The 13,422-nt window shown below is 41.0% G+C and overlaps 2 protein-coding genes across 2 annotated transcripts; one reads left to right on the top strand and one right to left on the bottom strand.

The window, feature by feature from the left end:
• The first annotated feature begins 910 nt into the window (after positions 1-910).
• On the top strand, positions 911-6,428 carry LOC104420008 (phosphoribosylamine--glycine ligase). The gene is given in 6 exon segments (XM_010031882.3): positions 911-1,148; positions 1,352-1,669; positions 2,532-2,708; positions 2,711-2,901; positions 3,194-3,724; positions 5,674-6,428. Coding segments are annotated over 5 exon segments (1,605 nt in total). The 5' UTR covers positions 911-1,148; positions 1,352-1,380; the 3' UTR covers positions 6,091-6,428.
• Positions 6,429-8,722: 2,294 nt separating this feature from the next.
• Positions 8,723-9,796, bottom strand: LOC104420007 (NDR1/HIN1-like protein 1). Its single transcript, XM_018862244.2, has one exon. It carries the CDS (start codon positions 9,630-9,632, stop codon positions 9,000-9,002), a length of 633 nt encoding a protein of 210 aa, XP_018717789.1. The 5' UTR covers positions 9,633-9,796; the 3' UTR covers positions 8,723-8,999.
• Positions 9,797-13,422: the final 3,626 nt, after the last annotated feature.

Here is a 13,422-nt window from a genome sequence, read left to right as displayed (position 1 = left end):
TTTGGAAGGAGAAGGAGGATGGCATCAAACCTTCTGAAACCTTTAGGGATATAATTGAATTTAATGAAAGCTAAGACACCGACGAAAGTTCAAGAACGCAATTCGGCCAATCGAAAATTCAAAAGATAAAAGTTAAAACTTCGATGAACATGACTGAATTCAGTTCGTGGATGACACTTCATGTTGGACAAAATGATTAGAATGATTCAGAAAGAAAATTAGGGGAGATACCAATAGTGATATCACAATTTCCATATGGAATTTCTAGTGCGGACTAATTGCTAACCTTTTAAGAGTTGAAACTCAAACTCTAGACACTAAAGTTACACTAAGCATGCAACTCTACACTATCTATCATTCAATTTAAAGAGAATGGAAACAAAAATTTGTAATCTAAAAAATCTATAACATCCAAAATAGGTAAAGTCATCTCTTATATTCAAATATGAGAGTATGAAATTATGAGGAACTAGTTTATCTTTTAGTCAGAAATTATGAGGAACGAGTGAAGTAAGTTGTGAAATATTGAGTATAATTGGATTAAGTAAATCAAGTTTCCTTTACGAGAATAACATATTTAATTTAGCCGGTCGAGTTGAGTAAAATTCGAATTTATGAAAAAAATTAATTATGTCGAGTGTAGAGTCTGAACATTTACATATTAAGCTAATTGTCTTACCCTCTTATTAGGAAAGGCTAAGGGTTCGCATCATTTTTCGTTTAGGATGATTTTCCTTCGCTGATTGCAGGCTGGAGTGTCAAAAAAATTTGTCAAGAAAAAGAGAAAAAGAAGAACGCAGGGCTGTGCTTGAAATGAAGTAACGGGGGCAGAGGGCAGACTTGGGAATTGCCATTGAGAAATGCCACGTCAGTCGGCTTTCTCCACATTCGGACCATATTCCTCCTCTTTTGCCACGCAGCTTTCCCTTCGGCTTCAGTTTCGGACGCGCCGAATTGCAGAGAGAGCCACTGAAAAATCAGACTGAAGCGCCGTCGCCGACCGCCGCCGCCGCCCGCCGCCGCCGCGACGAAACAGACGAAGCTCCGTTCAGTTCAGTCGCTGCCGGAGGAAGCTCCTTCATTCGATTCCGTCGGTTCTCACTCCGCCAATCGTCCTCCGCCTCGTCCCCGCAGCAGCTCCGCCTCAGGTATGTCGCCGTCGAACTTCCATCCGCTTCGCGTAATTTTTCTCCGAGCCATTGTTTCGAATGAGAAGCATGTCCCTCCGTAGGCTTGGCTTTCGTCTCCCAGGCTTCCCTTTTGAGGGTTTTAGACTTGAGAGCCCCGGCTTTTTACTTATATTGATGGCTGCAATGTCCAATTCCTGACCAAAAAAAACCTTGGATTGTAGCTGCATCATTGGAGGTTGGAAGCGCGAGTATGGCTTCTTCTAGTGCCTCCACCCTTTCAGCTTCTCTGAAGCTCAATAGCCACCTCTATAGATCCTCAAGATCCTGTTTTTCAAATTACAATACTTGTTGCTGGTCTTCTGGTTCATGGTACTCCGGACATGTCAGTCTGAGAATCGGCTGGAGCTCATCTCGCCACCTCGAGAGTGCTCGAGGCGTGCCTTCGCTTGGCAATTCTCAGTTTGTGTTCAAGTGTGTCGGCCGGGTGTTGGAGCCCTCAGTCTCCATCGATTCATCTCAAAATAACAATGCTTCTGATGGTAAGATTAGGGGCATTCATATGGATTTACTCTGGTGTGCCTTGATCATTTGACTCGGGATTAATATTCGTTTGCATTGTATATCTCTTTCGTAGTCTCTGTCTTCTCGTCTCAATGTCATTGGGTGCTTTTGACTGACATGGAGGTATGCTGTTGTTGGGAGCGTATTTAGAGATTGCCCTCACTACATTTGGAAGCTTCTTCATCAGCTCAACTTTTTTGCTGACCTTGGCTATTGGAAACCTTTCGAGAAAGATAGATGCAAAGCAGTGCATTTTGTGAAACCATTATTTTATTCTTTCTGAATCTTACCACTTCTTCCTTCTATGATTTCTTGGTGAGATGATCTTGCCACTATTAATGAAATCCTTGTTGACTATTGTCTGATCATATCAGCCCTATCCATCTAACATTTTATGTCATCCTTTTAGGTGATTGTTAGCTCTTAACGTCAAAACTTAAGCTCATTATGAAAAATCCAGTCGTGTTGGTCATATTGATGATGGCTTTGTTTGGGGTACTTATGTTAAATTTCTACTTCTGGTTGCCATTTGGTGCTCAGGCTTTTCTTTTTGCTCTTTTTAATCTTTAATAATTTTCAACGCCATGAATAAATCTTGTGCGGTTTATATGTCAAGAAATATTTATCTGTATATTGTCTGTCAGATACACAACACATATGAAGAGATATGTTTGTGCGGATTCATCTTTTTTTTAAAAAAAATAAAAATTAACTTTCATTCATTTTTTTTTATTTTCTATGGGTAGCGTGAACTTATTGTAATTTTTAGTTCCTTTCCTAATGCGTACATGGAGAAGGTTTTCATTCATCTATTTCCTTTTCCTGATGTCTTTACACAAGAGAGAGTGGTGGTGCTCGTCATTGGCGGAGGAGGGAGGGAACATGCACTATGCTTTGCGTTGCAACGATCCCCATCATGTCAGGCAGTCTTCTGTGCACCTGGAAATGCTGGCATTTCCAGCTCTGGAGATGCCACATGCGTTTCAGATCTTGATGTTTTGGACAGTACGTCTGTTATATCTTTTGCCTGAAGCAGGGAATCGGATTAGTTGTAGTCGGACCAGAGGCTCCTCTTGTTTCAGGTTTGGCAAATGATTTAGTTAAGGCTGGAATCCCTACCTTTGGCCCTTCATCGGAAGCGGCTGCTTTAGAGGGTTCTAAGAACTTCATGAAGAATTTGTGTGACAAGTATGGCATTCCTACAGCCAAGGTATTTCCCCTTCTGTTTTTTTTTTTTTTTTTTCTTTTGGAGGGGGGCAGAATATACATCTTCTAATGAGTCAGAGATGTAGCATTGGCTTCTTCTCTATTTGGTTAATGGACTTATTGTTGAACCAAATGAAAACAATACTGATCATTGTTTCCAAATACCACTAAATGTTGCTGACCATTACATGGAATGTCTAAGAATACTGCATCTTGCTGTTTGCTGAGATATCCATATCTTTCATGCGTGTTCATGGGACTTACTTATTTACAATGTTAATGAACAACTGGTGCAGTATAAAACGTTTACGGACCCTTCTTCAGCGAAGCTATACATCAAGGAGCAGGGTGCACCAATTGTTGTAAAAGCGGATGGGTTAGCAGCTGGGAAGGGAGTTATTGTTGCCATGGCAGTGGAGGAAGCATGTGAAGCTGTTGACTCAATGCTTGTGGAGGGGGTTTTTGGTTCTGCTGGTTGCAAGGTCATCATCGAGGAATACCTTGAAGGAGAGGAAGCTTCTTTCTTTGCACTGGTGGATGGGGAGAATGCCATTGCTCTTGAATCTGCCCAGGACCATAAACGAGTTGGGGATGGTGATACGGGACCTAATACTGGTGGAATGGGTGCGTACTCTCCAGCGCCTGTCTTGACTCAAGAGTTGCAATCTTTGGTCATGCAGTCCATCATTCTCCCAACTGTCAAAGGCATGGCGGCCGAAGGTTGCAAGTTTGTTGGTGTTCTCTATGCTGGACTCATGATAGAGAAGAAATCCGGAATGCCTAAATTGATTGAGTACAATGTGCGTTTTGGAGATCCAGAGTGTCAGGTATGTCAATATATACATAGAATCAACAAATATTTTTGAATCTATGAAGCTATGAAGGGTCCAGCCTTAATGATCATGGCTATTTTTGGATTTATTGAGTTTTGGCTAATTAATATGAATGTTTACAGTCACCACAGGCGATCTCTATTTTCTTCTTCTTCTTCTTTCTTTTTTGGCTGAGATCTCTTTTCTCTATCTTATTGAATCTGAACCTGGAGTTTTTTTTCCTGAATATACTGCTCTGTTTTGGGCACTTTTGGATGTACCAAAATTCTCCTGTTATTGTGCTGTAGAGATTGATAGGGTAGTACGATTCTTTGTTCACATCGATCCCTGGTAATTTTCAGATTTCAAATTCAGACCTTTTCAGCGGCAGTCTTCCCCCCTGCCCTGAAAGGTGAATTCATCAATGTGAGCAGGTGTGTCCTGCAATGTGTAAAGTAACTTGAATGCTGAGATAAATGATCAGCAAAAATGGAGGCTTGTGTTGCTTTTCCATAAGGGGTAATTGTTTATCAGTGTGACATAAGTATTTGTAAGGGCAAAAGAACACTTCAAGTGCCATAACTTTGGCCAAAGGGTCACTTAAGTGCCATAACTTACGAAAGGTACACTTAAGTGTCACTTTCAAGAAAAAACGGATCACTTGAGTGCCAATTCGGCGAGAATCCGGCCAAAATGTCGACGTGGCACTTTTCCGGCAGGCGAGCTCAAAAACGGCGCGCCGTTTTGCACGCCGACGTGGCCAAAACGGCGTTGTTTTGGCTGATGTAGCAAAAAAAAAATAAAAAATAAAAATAAATTAAATTAAATTTATTTAAAATATTTAAAAATAATAATTTTAAAATTAAATTTAGTTGAAATATTTTAAATTAATAATTAAAAAAAAAAAAAGGAAAGAGGGGAGGCGGGCGAGGGATTAGCCTCGCCGCCCTCCCGCCGCCGCCGGAAGGGCGGCGACGGCGGGGGAGGGTCGGCCGAGGTCGCCGGGCCATGGCCGGGGTCCGCGACCACGGCCGATTGGTGGCGCGAGCCCTCACTGGATGGGCGAGGCCGCCGCCGCTAGGGCGACCCCCGGCGGGCGGCGGCCCTTGGCCCGGCCGGGCGAGGGCCGTTGACTCGCCGGATGCGGTGAGGGCTCGCGAGCCCTCCTGCCGGTCGGCCGGGTCGCCGGCCCTTGGCCGGGCCCGGTGACCCCGGCCGACCCTCCCCCTGTTTGTTGCCCGGCCCTTCCGGCAGCGGCGGTGCGGCGGCGGTGACTGAGGGCTAATCCCTCGGCCGCCTCCCCCTTTCCTCTCTTTTTTTTTTTTTTTTTATTTCAACTAAATTTAATTTCAAAATTATTAATTTAAAATATTTTAACTAAATTTAATTTTAAAATTATTATTTTTAAATATTTTAAATAATTTTAATTTAATTAATTATTTTTTTTTATTTTTTTGCCACATCAGCCAAAACAACGCCGTTTTGGTCACATCGGCGTGCAAAACGGCGTCGTTTTGAGCTCAGTTCGCGGGAAAAGTGCCACGTCGACATTTTGGTCGGATTTTCATCGGATTGGCAATCAAGTGATTCGTTTTTCTTGAAAGTGGCACTTAAGTGTACCTTTCGTAAGTTATGGCACTTAAGTGTCCCTTTGGCCAAAGTTATGGCACTCCAGTGGTCCGCGCGTCTATTCGTAAGCTACTGGATAGAGATGACAATTGGGTGTGAGGTTAATTTCATACTTGGCCTTAATGTTTCTTCCTCTTTCCCTTTTCTTTGTCACTGAACCTATGTCCCTTTCTTTTCCTCCTCTTGAAGTCATACTCACTTTATAAATTCCATTTTACTTGTTGACAACTTGATGTGGAAGACTGTCGGTGTTGATTGACTGAATAAATTATTATTTTGGCACTTTTTATATTTCCTTGGGTCTTCTCATCCTCTAGCGTTCCCTTTTTATGTAGGTATTGATGGTTCGTTTAGAATCAGATTTGGTACAAGTGTTGTTGTCAGCTTGTAGAGGAGAGCTGAGCAGAGTGACACTGGATTGGTCACCTGGATCTGCAATGGTTGTGGTAATGGCAAGTAATGGCTATCCAGGGACCTATGAAAAGGGGAGTGTGATCCAGAATCTTGAAGAAGCAGAGCTTGTTGCTCCATCTGTTAAAATATTTCATGCAGGAACTGCTTTTGACTCAGATGGCAATTTTATCGCAACCGGAGGCCGTGTTCTTGGGGTCACTGCCAAGGGGAGAAATTTGGAAGAAGCTCATGAAAGAGCTTATCAAGCCGTTGAAGCTATCAACTGGCCAGGAGGATTCTATCGGCATGACATTGGGTGGCGAGCACTTCCAAAAAAGCAATTGGCAAAGCACAACTAAGCTAATATCAACATGGTGGGGCTGGCCTATCAGGAAACACAATTATTTTAGTCGACGAGGCTAACAGACAGTGTTAATTACCAAGGACCAAGGGAGAAAGCTAGGGTGGAACAACTATTCTCATAAGCTGGTTACTCCTACTTACTTAATTGACAAGAGGTAAAAGTTTTGTGAAGATGGTAGTTTATTTTGTTTGTTGCTGCCTTGCCAGTAGGATTATTCAAGATGCATTGATTATTTCAAGTTCTCACAATACCATAGTGTCACAGAGAACACACTGGCATCACATATTGTGCAACCTTGTTTGTCCTGGATATTGCATCCAGATCCTTTTGTCATAAGGCTGTCTGTGGTTTATCTGTCTAGGTAGGGTAGGTTGTGTTGGTAAAAGACCCAAAAAAAAAAAAATGAACAAGGAAAAGAAGATGAAAACAGGAGCTTTATATCTAGTGGCAGGAAGCTTGAGAAAAAGTAGATATTTAATCTCACTAACTAGACAAACGAGGAACCAGAGGATCTGCGTTTCATGTCTGCCTTCCCGGATGTGTTTGTTCCTTTCAACTTGCTTCTTCTTAAATTAGTGAACAGATACATCAGGTGCTTACTAGTGCAGTAAAGACCAAGTCCATCTTTTCTTAGTAGTTAGGAAGTAGGAGCGGTGGAGAGGGGGTTTAGAGTTGTTTAGGAGTTGGTCATCTCTCTTCTGATGTACGCAAGCACGTTTGTGAAATCAACCCGTGGCAAATATTTATTTATCAATCAGTCCTCCTCACCCTTATATACAGCTATCTTTTTCTATCCTGAATAGTCGTATGGAATGGATAGAACTTCCGGGTACATTGTAACTGTATGGATGCTCGTGTCGGTCCAGATTTCTTCACGTCACGCCCAGAATCACGGTTCCTATCATCAGTCCAAGATGACTAGTCAGTTTTGAGCTGGATGTTTAACTAATCACTCCCTCCGTGAATGCTTCGCAAGGGTCTATGTAGTCAATCTTCAATTCGGCAGCACAACCCAGCGTCGGTTCATCGGATGAATTTTTTTTGAAAGAGTGCATTAAGGGCACTTAATGAAAGACCAAATGAAATGAACTAAAAGGCTTAAAAGTTTTCAATGTGTTGTTGGAACACTTGAAAATGGAACGTGTCGTTTTTAAGGGAAGTGGACTCTAACGTAAACCTAATCAAGTACACACTCACCGTCTGCTCTGGCGACATCTTTTGGCGTAAAGCAGCCTAAAAATTGACTTTACCAACAAACGAAGACAAGAGGAACTCCTTGGACTCTACCTAATCCCATCAACTTGAGCTAATTGAGTAGACACCAATAAACACGTAGCGGCCGTTTAGTATCTAATCCGGTGGGTGTCGATTCATAACTAATGCCTAATCTGAATCCTAATCCTGATGGGCGCATCCGAGTCCGGTCCAACTTGATCTCCGATTAAAATAGTGAGAGATGTAGGTTCATCCATGAACCGGACTCTAGACCAGAGAGGCTCTGAGGAGTTGACTTTCTGGTACTCGAATCTTCCATTAACTCACATAAGATATGAGGAATTGGTTCCATCATACGCGGCTTTTCAATCAGCAATCGTATTATATACTTCAATCTCGATTATTCTTATGAAGTGATGATCAAGCGAGGAGGACCATTGGTGCTGTAGATGCTTCTTCGCGCACAAAATAAAAATGGAGGGGAGGGTTGAGAAATGCGAAGAAACTTCTTTCATCCCTTTTAACGACATGATGCAGCAAACCTCCACCAAGCATCACCTGCCTTAGTTTAGTTTTCCCTCTTCCTTACAATGTCTACTCTTGCCTTAGGAGGCCGGCTGTACTGGATCGCTTTTCCTTTTCCTTTTTCCCATGTAAGCTTGAGATACGACATTCACACGTTAATCCCAAAGTGAAAAGACCTTTTCCTGCAGGAACCTCATGCTAATTTTTCTTACTAATTATGCTAGCCACTGAATAAGACGATTGATAATGGTGATTTGACTTCTTTCTGCTTGGTTACTGCAGTTGAAATCATTCACTAGGGCCATGTTATTTTTTCTTCCTGTCCGCCCAGAAAGGTTAGACAAAGTTGACTTGTTAGCCTTAGCCTCGAATATAGCTATCCTCAAATTTATATATACGCTGGCTTTGAATGGGTTTTTTTGGCGCTCTCTGTGCAATGTGATCGACAAGGTCAAATATGGATGCAACGGTTGAGCATCTTTCTCCTGTAGAATCAAGTCTATAACACTTTAATGGAGCCGACCTAAATCTGTTTGTATCCTTGGTTTACATTCTCGTTACCTCCTTAATAGGGAAGGCAAAGAGTGTCCACCAAAACAAGAACGCTTTCTTCCTTAGGCAACAAACAAGGTCAAACCCAAGAAAAATAAAAGCCAATTAGACAGTTGGCTTGCAATATATTGTTGTTAAAGAAGGGTCTTTCGCTTTTCTTTTTTGGCCATCCAGAATCAATGAGCGTAAAGGCATGAAGAAGCCACCCATTGGAGCTAGAGCAAGTATTTGCAGTCGGAAAAGGACGCCACAACGAGCATTACACACGACAGCGATGTGCGGTCGTCACCGTCCATTTTGACATCTATCTTACAGAAATGATGACCCGCTTTATATACACATAACAATGTAGATAAATATATTAATGGCTTTGCTGACATATCCATCTTCTCTTCTGGAAAAACTTTTCTAATATCATTCACATCATCCCATAACTCTACACATGATTGAGGGAATCACCGCTGTACCCACTATATTGCAGAAGTCAAAAACATAATAAATAAGGACAAAGTGGGGAACGAATTATTGATGGAAGCTAATTAAGAAAAAAGAGAAGCTAATCGACGAGTTGTACCATAGCCAGTAAAATATGCATAGCAGTAGCGTTGATCATCAGACATTAACGTCGCAAGCCTTCATCAACTGATACTTGACCGCGTTGTTCCCAACCGCGATCCCCGTGCTCTTGCTCCCGAATGTAATATACGCCGGACAGTTGACGAAAATGTGGTACCCTCCCGAGGTGAAAGACCCAACTCTCCATCTCACCCGCCCGCTCAGCTTAATCGTGAGTATCACGTACCCGTGATTCTGGTCCTGGCTCAGTGCAGCCGCATAATAGGGAGAGATGGGGACGGAGACGCCGGAGAGGAAGGGCGACCACACGTTGACGCTGTTGGTGTCCTCGTAGGTGGGAGGGAGGCCGGTGCTGAGCGTGATCTGCTGGTCCTGGTAGGTAGCGTAGCAGTCCAGGCGATCGTAGTAGATGGCGATGTTGTCATTGGGGTTGCGGGAGGAGATGGTGACCTGGAAGGTGGAGGTGAGGAGGCTGGGGTTGGCGGAGGCGTTGAAGGCGTAGACGGTGGCGTCTTGGAGGGTGAAGCGGGGCTTGTGGGGGTGGAGGATGGCCCATGTGATCAGCACTATGAGCAGGATTATGAAGAGCACCACCAGGCTGACCTTGAACACTCTCCTCCATATCTTCCTCCACTTGTGGCCGCTGTGGTGGTGCGGGCACTTGGACATGACGACGACGGTGAAGAAGAAGAAGAAGAAGAAGAAGAAGAAGAAGCGGTTGGTGGCGTTTCTGGTGGTGGTGGTGGTGGCGTGGTGGAGGGACTTGGAAAGTGGAGTTTTATGGCTGGCGAGTGGCGACTGGACAAAAGGGAAGGGGCATTTGGACTAGGATGGATATGCATATGTATATATAACCAAGATTCTCGACATTAGGTTTACTAACTTTATGGCGTATTCTTAATGTTTGAAAGTGATACGCTTATGCAAATACTTTATACAACTTCTATAACTTACCATATATCATATCATTTAGGAAAGATCCCTGATATGGTTAATAATATCATTAAAGATAGTTTCGAGTATTTTTGCCTAAAACAAGCGTTGTTACCAATACCAAAAACAGATACTTTTAGCCCTGTCTTGTCTACGAAATATTACAAATTAAAGGGCATCTTTTACCATTTTCTTTGTGAGAGCCAAGTGAGGCTGAGCCGTCCCCGGAGGGGCTTTTCTCCTTTGCGTGTAGAGGAAGATGAAATTAGATGAAGATCGGGTCATGTTAATATCATTTGTTTAGTGACCAGTTGCGTACTCCGCCTTTCCAACTTTTCCAACTTTTCCAAGGTCGTTTCCTTAGTCGTCCCTTTTTCTATCTTTTTCCCTCAATTTTAGCAACCATGTGAAACTTTCTTGATAGAAAAAAGTGTTGACTCCCGTACATTTGGTTAAAAAGAAGTTTTGAAGGTTCATCAATTTCCATCTCCACCCATTGCGTCTTTTACTGGGTCGAGCCGGGCCGTGCATTAGACGTCCAGACTATTAATTTTAGGGCAAACTCTTAGAGGAAAATTGCCCGCCTAAACTTGCCCATTTATATCTTTGGGATCAATATATAAGGCTCAAATGAGCCTATGAAATCACTCGACTAGTTTTAATTTTTTTTATATCAATGTAAGATCTAGCAGTGTTATCCTAATTTGTAAAAAACGGCTATTAGTTCCTTCTTCGAGTACTTGCTAACAAATGAAAATGTAATTTTCTTTTAGAGATTTAAATTTCATAATGATACGGTTATGAATTCGTTCAATAATGATTTTCTTTTTTTGGTCAAAAGTTCATATATGATGACGGGGTAAATAATTAACACTGATTACAATGCAAATCATTATGGAATCATTTTCATAATGATGCAGATATCCATCTAAAATATTTCTTACATGCTGGTTCATAGTCCCAAAGGTTATGTACATGCAATCAAGTTCCAAACCTTTAATTGGCTTAACCAAATACTAAACATTCACCAAAGAGTTGATTGAGTTTAGTACTGAATCTTTATTGAAAAATGTAATTAAGTCCTAAGATTATCTTGAACAACGTACTTCAAAAATGCCGTATAAGCACATTTTAAGTGACACATAAGTAATTTTAGGATATTGCTCCTTGCAAAGACTTGAATGCACTTTGTGAAAAATGTCTAGGACTTAATAGAACTAATTGAAATGTTTATGACCTAATTGACCTAATTGAAAGATTTAGGACTTGCTTACATTCCATATGCAAGATTTAGGATTTCTTGCTCAGTTTTCACCGGTACGATTTCCTTCTAAGATTGGAACTTCCCATAATTTTATTTTCCCTTTTCCGATTCCCACCGTGCCCAATCTTTGTTTTGGCTAATTGTCAATTTCAAGCGGTTGGAAATTGGAATGATTACAAGCACGTAAAAACCGGATGTACAACAGATAATTCAAGTATACACTTGGTTGGTTCATACTCTTGTTTCCAATCCAAGTAATAATCTCTTCCCTTTATGTATTCTCACTTATGCTGCTATGTTATATAGCATATAGGGTCAACTTTGCCCAACAAAACATAGATATGTATAGTTACATTGATACACGGGGGCTATCCTTCCCTTTGAAGACAAGCGATTTCTGCACTCTAAGCTTTAGCTATTATATCTCCTTCCCGAAACATATCCTACCGAATAATATATATATATATATATATATATATATATATATAAAACAATTCATATTGAATTCTACAACAATTATATACTAATTTTCATACCTTTCTCGTATTTTCAAATGGAAATTTAAAAACATTATCAGTATTGAAAATGTCATTGTAATTGGGTAGTAAAGACGAAAAAGAAGAAGAACACAACTGTGAACAAAATTGTTAGTTCAAATGAAATAGAGAAGTAAATTTGGACATCGATGCCATAAGCATTCTACTAAGAATACTCATTCACTCAGTATCACAGAAATCTATCCACACAAAGAAAAAAGGATGCAAATAAGGATGCAGATTGGATTGCTTCGTGAAGAAGAAAGCGAGAGGGCGAATGGAGAAGTTACCTTCTCCTTTTGCTTCTTGCTTTTTTACTGCTTTAGAGGGTCAGATCATCCGAACACAGAAAAGAAAAAGAGTACAAAAATAAAAGAGCTAAAAAGAAATCTCTTTTCTGGTTTTTTTTTTTTTTGGCTGGGCAGTTTTATTGATCCAGTATACAAAGCAGAGTTAAATCTGCTGAAAGAGGAACCAAAATGCAGCACCAAGCCTCATTCTAATCTTCTTATCTCTTGGCCCATACGAAACATGAAGATGGATCTTATAGAAAATGATATTGCTAGAAAACACGAAGCTACTTCCAGGCAACACATCATGTCACTTTAAACATCATGTTTGAGATGGATTTGCTTTTCCAAGTGCTACACGCCCACTTCGACTTTGAGTCCCATCTGAACCCAACTTGAGTAACTCCACACTTTGCATGTCATATTTTTATTTGAGGCCCTGTTTGATTCAGCTTTCCTAAGAGGCTTTGGGAAAAATATAAAATGTTTTGCAAGTGTATATTGGATCCCAATTGAGAAGGCTGAAAGTTTAAAACATATAGGGGTTTTCAGCATTTTAGAAATGCAAGTTTACGTTCACTATTCATTTTCTACTATTGGATGCTAACGATTGGGTCACCTAAGGGGTCGTATGTCCTCGATGACAATTGCCTTAGGGTTGCGTCGCCTAGGGTCACGTGACCTTAGGCGAGGCTATCTACGGTTCAGCTCCCCTCGATTTAATTTTGACTTAAAAAAAAATAAAAACTCTTTGCAAACAGAAGTTTTACCAAATGATATTTAAGCCAAAATTATTTTCCAAAGTTAAAATTTGCCAAATACCATAACATTTCAGAAAACTCTTTTGGCCTAGAAGTATTTGCATTTTCTCAAAATAATTTTTACCAATCAAATGGGGCCTAAAAAAGGCCCCGATTGAAGGAGCATTTTTTAGATGGCCCTTATATTAATTAGTTTAATGGTTCAAAATAGTCCATCGATTTTTTGCCAATCAGACTCCATAAATCATATGTTTTTTGGTTGCCGCATTACTGGTAGTCTTGCTTCATTTTGGGCGACTAAATTCAATTTCGCTTGGCAAAATAAATCTTGGATGGAGAATCTTAATTGGGCTACTGGTAGCTTTCATCAGTTGTTGGCCCAGTTTGGCTTTGGAGCTCTTTGCTATATCATTTGGAAAGAGCGAAATAATATCCTATTGCGTAATCAGATCCTCTTCTTCTTGGCGATGAAGATGCACCTACAGAAGGCTATAAAAGACAAGGCTACAACCTAAAAGCATGTTTCGGACACTCCTAAGAATGGAAGACTACAACAGAGCTGGGATATTCATCCATCTATCTTTGATTAATGGAGGTTCCCTTTGTTCGAGTTGTTAGCCTTTTAGTTTCTTTTGTTTATAGCTTTATCTTTCGGTCTTTTTTGGAACCATGGCA

This window comes from Eucalyptus grandis, chromosome 9 (genome assembly GCF_016545825.1).
Source record: "Eucalyptus grandis isolate ANBG69807.140 chromosome 9, ASM1654582v1, whole genome shotgun sequence".
NCBI lineage: Eukaryota > Viridiplantae > Streptophyta > Magnoliopsida > Myrtales > Myrtaceae > Eucalyptus > Eucalyptus grandis.
This window is presented reverse-complemented; position numbering and strand designations above follow the sequence as displayed.

What these genes read in the sequence shown, in the direction of transcription:
- LOC104420007 (XM_018862244.2), bottom strand. Translation starts at nt 9,632, where the DNA reads ATGTCCAAGTGCCCGCACCACCACAGCGGCCACAAGTGGAGGAAGATA.